At 36.3% G+C, this 19,248-nt stretch overlaps 1 protein-coding gene across 8 annotated transcripts in view; it reads left to right on the plus strand.

Moving 5' to 3' along the window:
- The window catches only part of LOC143035085 (ninjurin-1-like), a 115,477-nt gene extending 98,686 nt beyond the window's left edge, over positions 1-16,791 (plus strand). For 4 of the 8 annotated variants that reach the window (XM_076201610.1, XM_076201608.1, XM_076201604.1 and 1 more), the window contains one exon: positions 5,704-9,751. In XM_076201610.1, the coding sequence (XP_076057725.1) occupies positions 5,704-5,828 (125 nt within the window). In that variant the 3' untranslated portion in view covers positions 5,829-9,751. The other 4 variants (XM_076201607.1, XM_076201609.1, XM_076201603.1 and 1 more) reach the window with 2 other exon arrangements.
- The last annotated feature ends 2,457 nt before the right edge of the window (positions 16,792-19,248 follow it).

Raw genomic sequence — 19,248 nt, forward strand, 5'->3', positions numbered from 1 at the left:
CAAAACAGAAGTAACCATAATAATCATTACCTCATAGCTTTAGCACTATTCCATCACTCCAATCTTGCCACATTGACATAAACAAATGTGTGCTTACAGTTCTTACAGAGCTGCAGCTAACCTGAAGTCAGATAGTGTCATAGCACACTGACACTAATGGCAAAACAACAATCTCCTCATAGACCTATCTTTATATCTATCTCTCACTACTTCTCTTTCTCTTCTCTCTTTTCTCTATCTCCATCTCTCTGTCTCTCTCACCAGAGGCCCAGTTAAACAAGACATACACACTGTGGTCATCACAGACAATGATGATTATCTTTTTAGCTTTCATGGGATACATAAATACTATCAAGTATAAGGAAGGAGCATTAAGCTGGGATGTCTTGAAAATGGGTATTCACATTATGATGTAATGACAAGTAGGAGAAATAAGTCAAGGCCCTAGTCAAGAAATCCTAAGTCAAGATATGTGCACATTGACAAGTGTTGTTTACATTATTGATCAGCAACACACATGACTCCAAGGGTTCCCCTTGTGTTGAAGAAAAAGATAGAAAATATGTTCATGAAACTGAAACTTGGAAAAAATAATTGTTGAATACACACTGAGAATACAAAGGTTTGTCCAAGGATGTTATTGTGTTTGAAAACAAGGTTTGAGAGCTCTGGTTTCATCCCATGAATCCAAGTGTAAAGAATAACCCAATTATAAAGAATAACCACTGTTTTGTTGTGGGCTTATAACCACTGTTTTGTTGTGGGCTTGTATGGTTTGAATCCCTGTAGGGTTAGACATACATTCAATCTGAAATAAGCATAGGTACCATCAGGTGACATCCATGAATTTGATGAAATAGGGGGCATGTATGTTAGGTTGCAATGAGTTGGCCTCGGAGTAGGATCAGATCATAGTTCCTGAATAAGGCCACCAGTGGCCAAGATCTTTTTGTTGTGGTCTTGCAAATACACAATCAGCAGTTTAAATCCACATTGGGTTAAGTCATTCAATTTGTCCAAATAGAAAAGAAGCTATCAGTCACAGTTTATGGAAGAGGGCTGTAAAGAAGGGATGTGAGTAATCACAGAAGATAGATTGAAATATATCAAAGTAGAAAAACACAAAGTGAATAAGCTTTTAGGAAGCTTGGTGAAGCTAAGGAGCTTCAAAAATGGAAATGGGTGATGGATAGGACTGGCCTGGGTGGGGGTGGGAGCATGCCTTGGCTGGCTCCCTTCCTTATAAGGGGAAAGAAGTTTATTGGTTTATAGATAGATACAGAGGGTGTAGTGCTGCTGGAGTTTGCTGGAGTGCCACTTTGACACCTCTGCAAGTGGGTGGATATTTTTTCTTAATTTGGTTGATAATTGTATTTATTTCATGATGATTAGCAAGTGCAAACATGAAATATTTAATCATTGTGTAACATACAGTGGCTCACTATATATAGAAATATGATAGGGATGGCAGGCTTTTGTCAGGCCTCCAGAATTCCGGTACCTATAAGATTGGCTCTGCATCCTTAGATAGATTAATGGATAGACAGAAAGTTTGGAAGTGGAAAAGGCACCAGGACTGGTTGGAATCTCAAATTTGGTACTGAGAAATTGCAAAGAACTTGGTAGACAAAATACATCAATGGATTGTAAGAAAGAAAGGTGCTGCAGAATTGGAAGATGGTAAATGTGGTACTAATCTACAAGGGAGGATGTAAGAAAGCACAGTTTTCCACACAGAAGCATCAATTTATAAAATAGATTGAAGGAGGAAATAATCTGTGAAAACATCATGAGTGAATTTAAGGCTAAATTTGACAAATGGAGATACAGAGATAGGATCCCCATGAGAACAGCTTCAACCCCATATACTACAGTCAGGTAAATACAATTAGGTAAAATACACTGAGTGGAGGACCACTTATGGGAGTCCAGGAGGGTCATCAATTACCTCCATTGCTCCAGCATTACTCATTGAAATTGTGGATAGGTTAACAGCAGTAACAATATCAGTAATAACAACAGTACCCACATAAACAATACTATTTAATTTATCTCATCCAATTTTTTCATTGCTATTCTCTGCATGACTGAAGATAGATTTTGCTGATCAGTAGATAATAAGTGCCTTATGCACTTGGGAATTTAATTTTAAATATAACATCTTATGGACTTAAATTATCCCTAAAGGTGGTAAAATTACCTAGTGGGTAGTTTACTTCTAAAAGGAACCCCAGTAGTTCATTGTATGAGCCCAAGCCTGCCTGTTCTCAGCTTCAGTTCCCTCTTACTAATACTTTTATTTCTTGTTTGGGCATGTGTTTGTTAAAGCAAGGAAGCTGTATGTACTTATAACTCCATGAACTTTTGATTTAGTAGTGTTTAAGAAATAAATACCAAAGTGCATGGAAAGAAAGTGTATCATGGTTAGATCAGTGTCAGTCTGATCTTGCTTTTGTTTAGATTCTCAATAGAATTGCCAATGTATTTCATATGCTAAGCCTAAATACACAGTGAGCTCCTTTGTTACTAAATAACTGCTGTTCTTGCCATGACCAAGGTGGTGGTAGGGATTCTGTCGCTGTCCCTGACAATGCTTAGAGACTGCAACCTCCACCGCGAGGATTACCGCAGGTCTGCCCTCACCATCAACTACTTGAATCTTGCCTTCGTGTTTATAATCGCCACTATCAACGTCCTCATCTCAGGATTTGGTGTATACCCATCGGGAATAACTACAATAATTTAGTTCTTGTAAGAAGCATTGTCATATAAAGGACAGGTTGTAGGCAGGTCTGACATGGACTTGTTAAGAAAACTTGTACATTGTACTTTGTTTCCATGTAGTATTGATGGTCCTCATTTCAAATTGTTTCATAAAAGTAACTTGGAAAGTTCAATAAAAGAGCACAACTACTTAATATGTATTTTACAAGTATTATTATTTTTTTTACTATTAGTACTGTTAGTGCATTTTGAATCTAAGTTTGCAATTCTTGCTTTTTATGGTACTTTCAAAGAGGGTACTACTGTAGGTCACTGTGATACTGAACATGAAACAAAAATCTATTATACACTTTAAAGATCCAGATTTACCATATTCCAGTGAACAACAGAAATCTGTACAATTTGCCAGACACCATCTGTGGTTAATGCTTTTCTTCTTTTTTTTTTTTTATCATTACATGAAGCTATTTAGTTTTTCTAGTGTTAGTGTTGTATGCACTGATGTAATTCCTCCCTCTGTCACATTTTGGTTTATAGTGTTTAGCATAAAGCTTGGAAAAGGTCATGCTATTTTGTACAATTACAATCTTATTCTGTACATGATCTTAAAGTATAACCTTTCAAAAACTACTTATATATTTTCTGATTATGTAGTGCTAGGACAGGACACTTTCTTAACATTGCATTGTTATTGTATGGTAGCTTAGAGAAATAATGAAAAAGAAAAGATATGTAATAAATAGGAATTAAACCTTATTTATAGGACTAACAAGGAGCAGTATCTCGATATCTTATTTGTAGTAGGTTCATTTGTGCATGAAACTCATTTTATAAACAGCATGATATTAAAACCCTTTATCCCTTTATTTTACCTAGAAAAAGCAGTTTACTGTAGTCATAATAAAAGGTCATGGTTACACTAGAGAACATGATTTTGTTTCAGATACAGTAATGTCTTAAGTGATGAAGTATCAAAGTAAAGTACTTCAAGAAAAGACTAACCTTTTTGCAGATTTTGACCTATACACAAAGGTGTTAGTAACAAAATTCTTTAGTACTTACACACACTCACAAATTTGGATCTTGTATTTCAAAGATATTAGGTTTCTATGAAAGATAACCAGTAGGAAAGAAACATGTGGATAGCCTGTATTTGTAGACTTCATAAACGTACTTGAAAGAATACTACACTGGGAAAGTAAGGCATCATAGGCACCAGAATAAGAAAAATATCCAGATGCATGAAAAGAGTAACAACAGAGGAGGCAGGCTCATAGGAGGAGGAAATTGGAGGGTAGAGACAATCTATGCAAGTGCTGAAACAATGTGAAGAAGGATGCATAACCATACGGAAATGGTTTTGGATTCATCACAACCAATAACTTCTGGACTAGAGAAACAAAAGGAAGATGGATGGTCAAAGGAGGCAAAGGTAGTACTTACAGTAGCAGGAAAGGGACATGATACAAGATGGTTTGAGATGAAGGAAAGTAGAACAGGATGGAAGTGCTTTTCCTTTTTTTTTTTTTTTTTTTTTTTTTTAACACTAATGTTGAGGAACTTGTCCAAAATAAGGTAACCTTCACATTTAGAAACAATGATATGACATTTATTATCCTCAACATATATTTCATGCTTCATCCCATTGCATTTTATATGGCAAGATTTAATGCCATCAGCATGAGGACATGATTTATATCATTGTGATTAGCTATCTCCCTTTTAAAGGAAGAAGAAGCCTTTGGTTATATAGATAGATTATTATTAGATGGAACAAGACAGGTAAGTAGAAAGATGAGATCTTATAAGTTGCACTGAAGCAGCTCTCACACCCAAAACATAGACAAGAATAAAAGAAAAAGGAAAGAACAAAGAAAATGGGGAAATGAAAAGAAAGAGAAATATGGAGATGGGTAGAGCAAAACAGATTGTAACAAAAGGCAAAAATGGAATTATTACAAATAAAGATTATCAGTTTGTATCACAAACATGACATGACACTTAAATGGCAGGAATGGCTAGTCATGAAATTTCTTTAGCAACTGGATAGCCACTGGTATAAATTTAGGGATGCTATCAACTCTACAAGTATCACTTCAAACAATCCCAAAAACTAACAAAAGTGGGCATGGAACTCTGTTAATACTGACTTGTACAGCACGTCAGTGGTTGCATAATCTAAGAGTGCACAGTTGACATAGGCCATATACCTCTGGAGGTGATATGCATGCCTGAAACACAATCATAGCAAATAGACAGGATTTGACCTTATCTTGTACAGCATACAAACCATCCTGGCATTATGATGATGACTAATCACACAGCACGTCACCAGAACAAAGGAAACAACTTTACATAAACATAGGTTTTGTTCCGGCTAAGAGCAAATATTTTTATTCAGCTGAGGTGTTTAGAGTCCATTTGAAAGGGTCTCAGTGAATTAAGAACCTTTTCAGAATTGAGTCCGATTCCACAACTGTATAAAACTGAATGTCTTTGCCGTAGCATAATGAAAATACTGAATGGGTTGAGGGATTTATGTTTGATTTTTCTTGGATACAGAACTAATGAGTTACAAAGGTCTTTGGTTCATTTTGGATTCTTTATGGCTTATTCAGTTAACTGTAATTCAGTGTAAATATGCATGCATATAATTTTTAAAATGCATACAAAATGCATCTACAATAGTACTCACTTTTATCTTTTAGAAATTGCTAACTAGAACTTAATTTGCCAACCAAACAATACCATGGGTTTGCTTTGTTGTTATATTCGACTCCTTTTCCAGTCTGTGGGTGTAGAAGCCATTTCTGTGAGCCATAGTTTGTGTCTATTGCCCCTTGATTTTCTTAATTGTCAGCCTTCTAAGTGTTCCACTGCAAGAAGCTTTTCACAAGCATTATACAAGAATTAATTTTAAACAAGAGTTTGATGACTTGTTCCCTATCAGTAATTCAAAATGTTCCTCCATGTTGGTAGGGACTGATTGGCGTTCTCATCCCGGTTCTGGCTGTCCTCAATATCAATATTCGAGAACGGCAATCTCCCGCACAACTGATCAACCACTCCGTACTGGGACTCAGCCTCCTCACTCTAGCCATTGACAGCTTAAAGATGGGCTTCGATGGAGGATTTCAACCCAAACAAAATGTCTCAAGCCTCACACCCTAAAAGATTAAGATATTTCTGTTTGCCATTTTATTTATCATTCCTAATGACTGTTCAGGGATATTTTTCTAGCTCAATGGAAATTTAACATATATTGAGGTGATGGTCTTATGCTTTGTTATTGCACTGTATTTGTTTTTTGGCTTCACTCTTTGCAAGTGAACTTTCCTACCTCACACCTTTTCCATTTTTTTTTCTAACATTTCTTATAATGTATATTTGCATCTGTGTTGTTCTTGCAGAACAAAAACTGAAATTTGGACTATTCCATTTGTCACTAAAGATCACTTCCATTGCTATATCTTCCAAGTAAACTTTTTGCCATTTTAGATATTTATATGCAAAGTACTGAGTGGCCATGTTAGGTCTTGTTTTTTCCAAATACAGTAACCCTTGATGCTTGCATAGTGCACTTAACAACTGTGGCTATAATCATTCTTGGGTGGTCTTGGTGGTCAGATAATTAAGAATAACAGCCTTCCCAGGTTCTTGCCACTAACCCCAAATGACTAAAAGGAAAACAGTATGTGTATTATTTTCTGAAAGAAAAAATGGTCGCAATATTATATTCGAACTGTTTCTCGTATCAACAAAGATAATAAAGCAACATTTTTATAATGAAAAATACTGTCTGATCTGATCATTCAATCTCATCATTCATAGTTTATATATATGATTTTTTAACTGGGTAATCCAATAAAAAATTTAACGTGATACTAAGGTGCATGGTTTGAAATGTGCAAGCAAATTCATTTGGTGGATGCTAGGTAGCAGTACAGCCCTCCCATTGAATCCCCACCGATGATTTTCTTTACCTCTGTGCTTTCATTTTAATTATTTCCCCCCTTGGACAACAAACATAAGGCTAATGAACCTCATTGTTATTTTGAAGATTATAATAAAGTTCAGAAATCTCGATAGGAGAAAGGGGATGCAGCAGACATAACCAATTGTAGCAAACACAGCTACTTCCCACATACAACACATGTACCATGTCTCTAGTATACAAAGTGACTGCTCCCAAGTGTTGAATGTTACAGTACTTATGTAAGCTATAATGTGTATGTCATAAAAATGCTCATGTTAATAGCTTATGCATGTAATGTATCATTGTCTATGTATTTTTGATGGAAGTTTTCCCCTATTTATAGATAAAAAGTTAATCATATAACAATGTATGCATCTTATGAATATGATAGCATTATCTTCATACAATCATCTCTTAATATAGGTACATTGAAAATATATATATTTTTGTTGCCTCCCCTAAAACACTCCTGGCTCCCCATTTCCTTATTTAAGTAAAGAAGGACATTCAATATTAGAATGCAAAAAGAACAACAAAAACAATGAATAATGTACAAAACAGTACAGTACCCTGGACAGTAAAATTGGGTGGCTTTTGACTCCACTCATCCCTTCTCCCTACTGCTTCTACATCATCACCACTGCTGACAACAAAAACAAATATTTCATTAGTAACTGGATCCTCTACTTCCTATGGACTTTTACTGTATTGGGCATCATTACTAACTATTGTTGAAAATACAGCAAACAGTCTCAATGTTAACATAAGCATGGTTACAGTGAGACTGAATGAACCCAGGAACATGGTGGGTGTGGTGGGCAGTGCACAGTGTGTAGTGTGGCAAGTTGTGCACCCTATGAATCTCAACAGTTACCAGTGGATGTTCATCACTATATATATCCTTTCCTGTGGTAACCAGTGTATGTTCAACACTGTAATTCTCTTGGAAGTAATGCGTGTATTTTCAAAACTGCATGTTGAAAATGTGTGTTGAGATGACTACATACATTAAGTAATGGGTGTATATGTAGCTATGTCATTTTCATGCATATTTTACTCTAGGATTAGTTTGATGCTTAAATGTCACTTTTGTTTATATATGTATTCTATCTTAACCACTTCAAGCAAATTTCTTTCTGATATTAGTCCTAGGATATTATTCATGGGAGTCTGAGTTTACCTAATTGTAGTAAACTGGAAAGGAGCTATGCTATAGAGTCCCATCTCTTTTTCCCCATCTGTTTTACCCAGCTTTTAATTTGTTTATGGCTTGAACTTGGAGTAGGTACATTTGTATGGAAAGTTATTTTTGATATCCTTCTGACATGGGGTCTTTATCAATTTGTTCTCCTGACCTCATGATGTCCTCCCATCCAAAACCAAGTTTTGTCCACTCCGTTCTCTTCTTTTTAGTATCATATCAAATCTGCAAGGTTGGAAACCAGTTTGAATGCTCTACCTTGTTTATATCCAGTACTTTTTGTGGAGACCACACCACTGCATATTTTGATTGGGGGACATTAGGCTTTTATTATTATTATTTTTATCATTATCTCTTTGCCCATATTTTTTAACAATCTGTATATCTCACTCAGTCTTGCTTTTATGTAAGATAATAAAGCAAAGTTTTTATCGTGAAAAATACAGTAATCTGATAATTCAATCTCATCATTCACAATTTATATATATATTTTTGTTTTTAACAGTAATCCAGTAAAATTTTTAAAAAGTGATACTAAGGTACATAGTTTGAAATGTGCAAGCAAATTCATTTGGTGGATGCTAGGTGGCAGTACAGCCCTCCCTCAGAATCCCCACTGTATGGTTTTCTTTAATCTCTATGCTTTAATTTTCATTATTTCCCCTCATGGGCAACAAATATGAGTCTAACAAACCTCAGTGTTATTGTGAAAGTTGTAATAAAGTTCAGAAATTTTGAGAGGAGAATGAGGATGCAACAGACAACCAAATGTAGCAAACACAAACACAATTTGTTAGGGGACAAATTATCCATGACCAACACTTAGATTCTTCTCTTTTGCTTTTGTAGTTGTTCCACTTCCCATTGAGTAATTCTTTGATTGTACATATGAGCTTTTGCCCCTTTCCACTATTTTCTTTCACATTTGGTTCAGTATTGTAACATTTTCAGTCTTCTTCATCCTTTATTCTTCTCATGATCTTTGCATCATACATGTGAATTTGCTTTTTCATAGCTTCCTTTCTGACATGTAGAGTAAGAACATTATAGGGGCTAGTACCCTTGTGGGACTCTGCTAGTTACTGCCCCCTATCTGAACAACCTATGGTTTACTATTGTTCTTATGCACTAGTCTTTCATAAAATCCATCATCCAATCCTATAACTTACCTCTTATTTCTCCAATGTGCTATAGTTTCCATAATCTTCACAGCTATCAAAGGTTCACTGTATGACCCTTTCAGGATCATTTACTGGGAAAAAGTTAATCATTTGAAACTTATAGTTCATACTCACTCAGTGAATGCATGATAAACTTAGATGCCTTAAAAGTCATTGCCACCAGAAACGTTTCCTCTTTTCTCTTGATTACAAAATTCTCTGTAAACTTAATTTCGTCCTAAGTAATGTTCATTGAACGCACACCCAGAAACAAACATACATAAATCACAAGAAAAAAAAAAAAAAAAGTGGACAGAAGGCAGCAGTACAAGTATTTTTTTATCATAGGTCTTCACTTTATAATCAAGATAACTTTGATTTATGAATCATGTACATCAAGCTAAAGTATCTACACTCATAGTTTGCAGCACCTAAATGTACAGGAGGATTGTGTAGTATAACATCAGGGTATTGCCGTTTTAGTACATTTGCATTGTGTTAGTCCAGGAAAAAAAAAGAAAAATATAATGGATATTATCTGTTGTAGGTGGCTGTTGGAGTGCTATTCTTGATTGTCGGCGGTATGAATATTAACGACCCAAAGCAGGAGAGGACAGCTGACATCTTGAACAACATCATCCTTATTATGGTCTTCGCCATTTCATTGGTTAATGTGGTTCTTTCTGCATTTGGTATTGAACAGATGAATATGCATCCTCCGGGAGTGGTGTGGGACAAACTCACTACCCCTCCCCCAAATTAGATTTATTCCACTCAATTGAAATTTCCTTATGGTTTAGAGAAAGTAAATGTAAAGTATTTTACATGTTTGTATTTTTACAGAGGTAATTTAAAATATAGTAAATATTCAGAGAATTTGTACTGTTTTTTCCACTCATAGTAATGAAATAAATCATTGTATATAATTAACTAACATGGTTGTTCTGTAACACTTCTTGAGGTCTACTTATTGCCATCATGATGACTAATATTCACAGAAAGTTCAAACTAACCTACTAACCATCTGCCTTTTGCCTTTGAAAGTTGAAACCAGAACATCTTATTCTTACTATTAACTAGTGGCAGAAACTCTAAGGAGCATTCAAGAAATTTAGGTTTATAATGTAATGAACTGGGAATCCTAAAGATTTTGCATCATGGTGTTGTACCTGCAAAATATGATAAATTTTGTCTCACTTATAAAAACAAGGCCATGATTAGCTTGTTCAATAATCTAGGCACAAATCTAAATATGATAATTGGAAACCAAGGATATAGATGAAGTTGGAATTGTACATGAATTCGAGTCTAGGTATGTTAGGAAATTAGAGAATAAGAGACAGGACCTAACGTTCATTGCTCCTTTCCTGTATACTACAATTAGGTAAATAAATTAGGATAAATACAAACTGGATCATGTATTTCAGGAATGATGATCCCATTTCTTAGTAGTTACAAAGTGAGCATGAATTTGAAATTAGGTTTATGTTAAGATTGATATGCTTTTTATGCTCATATGCCCAGCATTCATAAAGTTGGTAGTCTGCTTCAACATATAAGAGAAAGTCTTTGGTACGGTAAGTCAGAAATTACTAATATGGAAATTGGAATTTATTGGAGGGCTTTAAAGGTAGCTTGTTGCAACGGATGAGCGGTTTCATGGAGGGCTAGTTTATGAAAATGGTGGTTAAAGATGCAAGGTTAGGATGGAGTCCCAAAATGGTTAGTAGTGGCACCTGTATTGTCCTAGTTTACATAAATGACAAGCTACTCTCAACATATTTGCTGATATTACAAAATTTGTGAGGGGGATAAAATCTAACAACCTCTTGCCTTGGGTCTCTTTTGCAGGTGACTCCCTATTTCTAGATAACCAGCAACAGCCACCAGGTTGGCCCACAAGTCACTGAAGGAAGAGATAGTCTGTTATCATCTAGGCAGTGTAGGATGGTGCATTTGGTGTCTTGTTTAGTGACTGATCTGGGTGGGAGAATAAAATATAAGGAAAACTACTAATTGTTACAAAAATACTTTTTGTTGAAGCAGACTGAGAAATATGAAAATATCATGGAAGAGGAATGCTGTTTGTGCCTAGAGAAAACAGCTGATAGTTGGAGATATATTTTTGTATGGTGTTGAAGAGTTTTGTAATCATCTTAATTCCTCAGTGACTGCCAGAATGTAAGCAAATGGCCTTATAACCTTAGTCTCTTTCTTAGCGGATTAGCAAATTTTAATTCAGGCATATATGTATATACATATACCTTCTTTTTTCTGACATTTAGGAATGATAAATCATGAAGTTCCTAATACACAAATAAAAAATGTATGTATGGGTGTGCGTTCAATGGTGGCAGAAATGTTCATTGCTTTATTCTTCCTATAAGATTTGTTTTTTAGTTGTTTTGTTGAAGGAGATGTACCCATATGCTGACCTACTGACCAACTTGCTCACTAGAAGTATGTAAAGCAAGATTCCCCATTGTTGGTTGTAGATAAGACCACATCAGCTTTCCATAATCAATGTAGTACATGTATACGTAAACATCCTTACTTTACCACTGTTGTATCTTTGAAAATGTTGGCAATCATGGATTGTCCTTTGTCAAACATCTCTGTCTCTCATCAGCTGTAGCATCATAATTGCTGCCAATCCACATTGACTATACTCACCTGGTCATTTGTGTTATGTTTTCCCATCTAATTTCCCTCAATTTTATTCATGAAATGAGTTCCCCAGTTTTTGTTTCCTCAACACTTGCCTGACAAGTCTCAACTAGTGTGGTTTCATAGTTTTTATAAGCTCTTATATCATTCTTGTGATATCTAATACCCCTTCTTTTATCTCCCTCTGAGTTGCCTTCCATTTCCCCTCAAATGTTTTTGTAATGGTTTATTATCATATTGGGGAGTGATTTATACATATATCTTCACTGCTGTTCTATCTTATGGACAAAGTACCATCCAAATTCTGTTAATACCAAATCAGATTTTTCTGCCTCCACATTTCATGGTAGTCAACACATGGGTGGATCATCAGAGCTCTGACATCATTTGGCAGTTGACACCCGGCTTTGGGTGTTCATGTATGCCTGCATCACTACCTTCACAACTCAGCCACAAGCCCATTTTACTTGTACACTTTTTATACAGTGACACCAATACTAGCAACACTTGTCTGCATACAAGATTACATGGTTTTGATGGACTTTATTATTATCCACATAATTTTTGTAAATGCATGTTTTGCTAAATTTGTGGTCTTTTACTTCTATCTTTTTAGTTTTTTCCTCTGTTTACCAGAGTAATTGTTTTGTATTTATCTAATTGTGGTTCCTTCAAATGACACTGCTAATCTTCATCATCCTTATTCTCCTTTGCTTGCAGTATATCATATTTATTTCTCATTTCCACATTTCACTCGCCCCTAAATATATCATTTCTTGGGTAACTCAAAACAGGTTTTAGGTTGTTCAGTGACCTCTATTGTTTTAAATATATCTTCATCTTAGGGAGTACTGACACTTTTTTATCAGTATTTATTTACCTAGTTGCATTACACGGGAAGGGAGCTATGCTCATAGCGACCCGTCTTTGTATCTTTCAGCATCAAGTTTTTCCTTAAAATCTTGAATAGTATTTGCACACACTGTTTCTTTATCTAAGTTATTCCATATATCCAGCACTCTGTGTGGGAAGCTATTCTTCATATGTGTGTGTATGTTTACTATATTCCAGGTAAGGTTATTTATGAATATAGTCATTGTAATTTTTTGCTTGATCTGGGGCTTTTCCTGATCCACAGTTGTTCTTCTCGGGTTGTATTTAGATAAGATAATTTGGCTCATACAATTGCATCCACTTGCCTCCATGGATTCTTCTGTTCCAAACCAAATACATCTATTATATAGTTTTGACTTTCTGTACATACTTTCTTCAATCTCATGTCATTATAATGACCTGTGACTTACAATGCCTCCCACAGCTGTTACTTCCTCACAAAAAAAAATCTCGTTTGTAATTCATGGCAGGTACCTATACTTCTTAACATTATAGAAATGGAAGGGTTTACCCTTTATTTTTAAGTAGTACACTTATTGATTGATACCCTAGAATGTCATCATTGCATGGGAAAACTCAGCTTGATGTAGAGTTCTGACTCTTATTAGATGTTGAAGTCTTGATGGCATTTATGTTACAGGCAGTTGCTTGTCAAATGGCACTGTGATAGAACATTGATGGCCCTCGCAAGCAGGTTAGATAGCTTTACTGTATATTTCAATACTACTACCATTCATGCTGTTCTGATTTCTTTTATTCAATTGGTTTTCCATGGTTTTTTACATATTGTGTGGTAGGGGCTCCACTTTCTTTACAGAGTGACAAGCCAAAGCTTTCCTTGTGCATAGCTTCCCTTCACTCACCTTGGTGTCACATCTATCTTGACCCAAACTTTCTACCAAGTTCCTCTCCCAAATCTGCTTTCCTATCCCTTGTATAGTTGAGGAAGCAAACCCCATCCCATGAGCTTGTTCATCTCATCAGACAAGACAGTTGTCCAATATGTGGTAACTGTTCTTGACTAACAGCAATGTAGAGCCAGCCACAGGTGAGTCATATCCTTGCTATTTTGCTGATGCAAGATGTGGCCTACATGAATTGACATAGGACTATTCACAAACAAACATGCACTTTGTATGTATGTAGCAAGATTGTTTATAAACATGGTAATATAAGAAGTGTTCTAGACAGCTGCTATTCTAAATTTGTAAACATATCCATGACACTTAATTGCTAAGTCAAACTACATCTAATATTATACCAGAGTGTCCTTCTCAAAAATGTATGATTAAGCTGCTGTATATGCCTTGTCACGAGCTTTTCCATATTGCAACCCATCTGTTGCTCTTGTATATTGATGTACTACTTGTATCAGCGTCCATTAGATTCAAACCAAAGACTTGTAATTTTTGTTGATGATGTCGCGTTGCTTGAAAGGGCCACGTAGCTATACCCTAAGTGCATAATGGGCTGCTCATCCATTTCTGCAGCTCAAGTCTGTGATAACTTCATAGGCACGTGGTTCTGCTTGTTAAGCACCTTTACACTGACTCTTAGCCCTAATAATCCCCCTCGACCACATTATTCCCATTCCACTTGCCCATTTTACTGTTGGACTTGTGTTATTGTGGACATCTGAACTGTATCTATGATTTGTCAGAATTATGCAAATTAGTCTGTCATTGTTTTTGCATAAATTTTTGTTGATAAATCACTTTTATGATAAGAAAACTGCTGTATATAGGAATAGGTGCTCAACAGTAAAATACAATCCACAGTTGCTTAGTTCTGATATATCAAAGGCCAGGATCAGGTGTCTTCAATAGTATATCCATATGTGTCATTGGATTAGCTTCATCTTGCTCACACTGTCACCCCTCAAACCACAGCAGTTGATATAAATGTGCAACTTAAAAAAACAGGATGTATGGTATGAGAGTATACAAAAGAAATGATAGTCCCCATGTTTCAAGACTACCATAATTCACTGCTGATTTATCTCTTCAGGATAAGTATATACAAACATACCAAAGGTTCTTTCCCCATTATGAATGGGGTGGCCTGGTCAGTGTGAGTATCGTATAGATAAAAACTGGTCAAATTCCATCGGTAAAAAGACAATGCATGGTTGTTAAATCCAAGAAAACATTACTCAGAGTAAATAACTTAAGTTATTTATGTACATGTTCTTAAGGTTGATTAACAGTCAATTTATCCAATGCATTGCAAGCCCATCTAGGTGGTGGTGTTCATAATGAGTTTTGTTTAGGGATCCCGTATGCACAGTAAATATTTAATGACTGGAGATTTTCCTCTCAACTGCATAGAATTGCCTGTCCTTAGCTAGAACTAAATCTGTAATGTCATCATGTTAAAGGGGTTATGATGCTTTCTGCATTTGATAGTGGGTGATAGGGTTGAGCAAGCTGTGGCTTGTTGGCACCTCACATGGAGTCCCATGCAACCTCAAATTCATGCCAGAGGAACCACAACTTCTGCTCACTTCAATTTGGGGGCTTTGGGTGAATACAACTGGCTACTAAAATCTTTTTGTTTCCTCTGCCTTTGATTATCTTCGAGATTAGCTTATTAAATCCTTTGAACACAGGGCTGAATGAGGTCTCAAGTAGTTGAGAAATCCATCAAAACAGCTTTCAGCAGCATGAAATTCCCCTTTCTTATTTGTAAGTAAACCAATAGAGTACATCACCTGAGAAAGGTGATTCACTTATCTGTTTGGAAACAAGTGTCCACAACTCTGAATAGTGGTAACAAGGCAGGGGAGGCAAACAGACACTAGTAGTCGGATGGACATCTGGGTTTGGGTCCACAAACTCAACAAGACTTAATTAAAAGAAGGAATGGCAAGTTTTGGGGGCAAAGGGTAAATTACAATGGTTCTCACACTGTGGATCGCGACCCCCCAGAGTCACTAGATATTTTCAGATCATGAGATGATTTCTAGAATTTTATATATATGAGCAAATGGTCATGGGGTTCCAAGTTTCTACCATTGTCAGTTGGGTCGCGGTCCAAAAAGTTCAAGAACCACTATCAGGTAAAAGGTGTTATGACGTCAGCTTGAGCCCAAGCAGTCTGCTTGGGGCTTTTTCTCCTCCTTCGTTCAAATGTGAATCAGAATTGCCAGACAATCATTGTGTACAATAATTGCAATTCCATTTTCTGAGTACTCCATCTTCTTAGGTTGTAGGCCTCTTACTCAATGTGTTTACTACCAATGATAAGAAGAATTTCTCCCCCCCCCTCACGTGGTTTCGCTGTTGCCTGTGTCGCTAGCCTGCCTCTGTGTTCTAATTTTAAGGTTTTCTTTGAGCTGAATCATCTTGTACCAGCCTATTAAGTTGGTAGATAGAAACTGTTTACACTCTTAAAGAAATCTTACTATTTACACACTAAAAAGAAAGCTTTAAGATATATCATTTCAATGTAAAAATTCACGATGTTGTCACTCTGTGCAGACTTACTTAATGGAATTTTATTGTTGCAGAATTGTTGATTTGAAAGTTTTGCATCTCATTAAATCTACTGTTCATATTTCTTCCTGGCTCATCTACATGTTAATATGTGTGGCATTAAGGATGTTGTCCACATACTGTTTGTTTTATCCTCTAAATTGCAAAAATTCTGTCGAGTCATTCTGAACAGAGTATACATAATGATTGTTAAAGCGTGTTGATAGTATTGCAAAGTCTTGGGGACAAGAACTTTTGAAGGTTCCCGTTGCTGTGTCCTCGAACGAAGGGGAGGATGTTTGTGGGGACATGTCAGAAATTGCAGTTATAACACAAGAACTCTTTCAAATAGTTAATATAAGTTATAACTGCTACAATGAATGATCAATGTAAATGATAATAACTTGCAATAACACTCATAAATGTTACTGGACAAATAGTCCAATTTGTATATTTTTTGTCTTTAATCTGTGTTGTTTACCTAGAAAATAATAAAATTTAGCACTTTTGTATGAAGAGGTGTTTTGTGTTGTACAGGTGAGTTCCAGCATACTGACTGTAAGTAACCTGACCCAATTAGTACAATCATCTCACTGCAATTGGACTGTTTATTGTTTCACAATGTATATGACCATGGAAAATGTAGAAAATGCATCATGCATATATTGTATACTTTGGAATAAATGTTGCAATATATTCTGCTTTATTTCTCCTCAATAATGAAGATTAATTTTTACTCAGACTGGTAGTTCCCAATGATTATTTAAAGGAGAAAGATGCAGATACAACATGCTTAGGTGAGACCAAACTTAATGGAACTATCAATGCTTAAGTGGGTGAGAAAACTAAAATTTGTAGCAAAGAGACAAAATATAGAAAGTGGGAAGGGGACTGATGATAGTGATGAAGAATTCAAGTAGGTGGAGAACATGGTACTAAGAAAAGGTATGATTAGGTTAATGAATTTGAGAATAAGAGAGGGAAGTGGGAAGGGACTATATGGTGGCACATGTCCCACCAGACTAGAATATGGAGGGAGATAGAATACAAGGACTCAGCTGAGTGAATGCAGAAAATTATTTTCAAATATATACTAATATAACTGAGGGGGACTTTGACTGCAGAGGTGAATTGGGAGTGGAAAGCAAGCATAGGTGATGAATCATAGGATAATAAGCTAATAATGACAAAGAATACCTGCATGGTGTAGTTCTCAGAGATGGATGTCAGGCATCTCCCTACAGTTCATCAAAACTGGTTAACATCCTCACCTCCATCTTAGAGTTGGCAGTAAGCTTTATGAACAATGAGAATTCATTTTATTTGTTATAGGCATAAAGACTGCCATGTTGATGTGATGTGTTCACTCCCAATACCAATACAAACTTGGAAGACAACTGTGGAAATGTGATAGTAACATATATCACTCCAGATGGTAAGGTAAGTCATGTCATGTAGCTTAATTATTGACCATGCTACCATATCAGTTCCATAATCTTTCTATTTTTTTTTTTTCATGGGTTTTGGAATGATACATATATTAAAAGGCTTTTTCCACCTAACAAGGGATGTAGCCAAAAAACAAAGGTATAAAATCCACCCCTACCCATTCCATCCCCACACACTCCACCTCCCTCCCTCCCTCTTATCTTGGCCCCTACTGCATGATGGATCATCCCTGCATCTTGCCCACTGCCCTGAGTCAGAAGCAGTGTAGCAAGACCCAGCACATCTAGCAAGCCTGCTTCATTAAATTGGTGACGAGAATACAATTGTTTGTTACCTATTTTAGGCATAAAGAATATTGAAGCAGTTGCAACCCATAGGTGGGTGTTATCACAATAAATTATTGTGATAACGCCCACCTATGTGTCTTACCACAAAAATCTGATCCATGCAACCCCTACTTGTCCTAAACCCACTGTTCTTCACCAATTACTCCCTTTGTTCCTCTCCTAATCCTCTCAAGACCCTCCCGTAAGCCTTCCCAACTACACTTAAACTGGAATGACACAGGGCCAGTAAAGGCCAAACATGGCAGTCAGAAAGAAGAAATGTTCATGTTTCATAAATACTACAGTGCTACAAATACAAAATGGACTTGTTGGATATACAAAAAGTACAGTCTAATTTCAATAAATTTAGCACTGAACCAAAAGTGGTAGATCTGAAAGTAAAATATCTAAATACCAAAAGGTCTCTTCCCTCCTATATGGGAAGTAGACTTCCTCATTTTTTTCATATCTCTTTTCTTAGTGGCAGAGTTTGGGAAGGTATGCATGTGACAGGAACAATTTTAAGGTAAATGTGGGTAAAAGCAAGGTGATGAGATGTACAAGGGGAAAGGATGGGAGAGAGTTGGAGTAAGTCTTAAAGGAGAAGGGCTGGAGGAAGTGGATAGCTTTAGGTATTTAGGGTTGCATGTGGCAGGAAAGGGAGGAATGGATGTGGAGGTAAATTGTACATTGAGAGAAGCAAGTAAATGCCTTGGGAGATTAAAAATGGTAATGAGAAATAGGCATCTGGGAATGGATGCAAAGAGATTATATGAAAGGGTGATTGTGCCAACAGCACTGTATGGAGCAGAGACTTGGGATTTAAGATAGGCAGAGAGGAAAAGTTTAAATGTGTTTGAAATGAAATTTCTGAGAAGTATGATAGTGGTTACAAGATTGATAGTGAGAAATGAGGTGAGGAGATCAGGGGTGGAAAAAGAGATAGCAGATAGGCCTGATGAAATGCTATTGGGATGGTGTGATGACATGGAAAGAATAAGTGAAGAAAGATTAGCAAGAGGTGTAGAAAGCAGTGGTGGATAGAGTGAACTTGAGGGGATGACCGAGGATGAGATGGATGGATGGGGTGAAAGGGGCATTGAGCAAGAAGGGAATGTTTATTGAGCATGGGTGGGCATAGAATGGCTGTGTATAGATGATACTGTGATGCAAGGGATAGGGTGAGTAGGGAGTAGTTACATGTGAATGATATTTTGACCCATCCTGAAAAGATTTCTCCCCTTCTTCTCTTTTTCTACATGAGAAGACAGAGAGGGGGATTGTTGATTAAGTGAAGCAGCCTTGTTATGGATATACTGTGTCTTGCTACAGTGCTTCTGACCTAGGGCAGTGGGTGTGATACAGGGACGACCCATCA

The sequence above is a fragment of the Oratosquilla oratoria genome, chromosome 18, assembly GCF_046742065.1.
Source record: "Oratosquilla oratoria isolate Oo_2021 chromosome 18, ASM4674206v1, whole genome shotgun sequence".
Taxonomy (NCBI): domain Eukaryota; kingdom Metazoa; phylum Arthropoda; class Malacostraca; order Stomatopoda; family Squillidae; genus Oratosquilla; species Oratosquilla oratoria.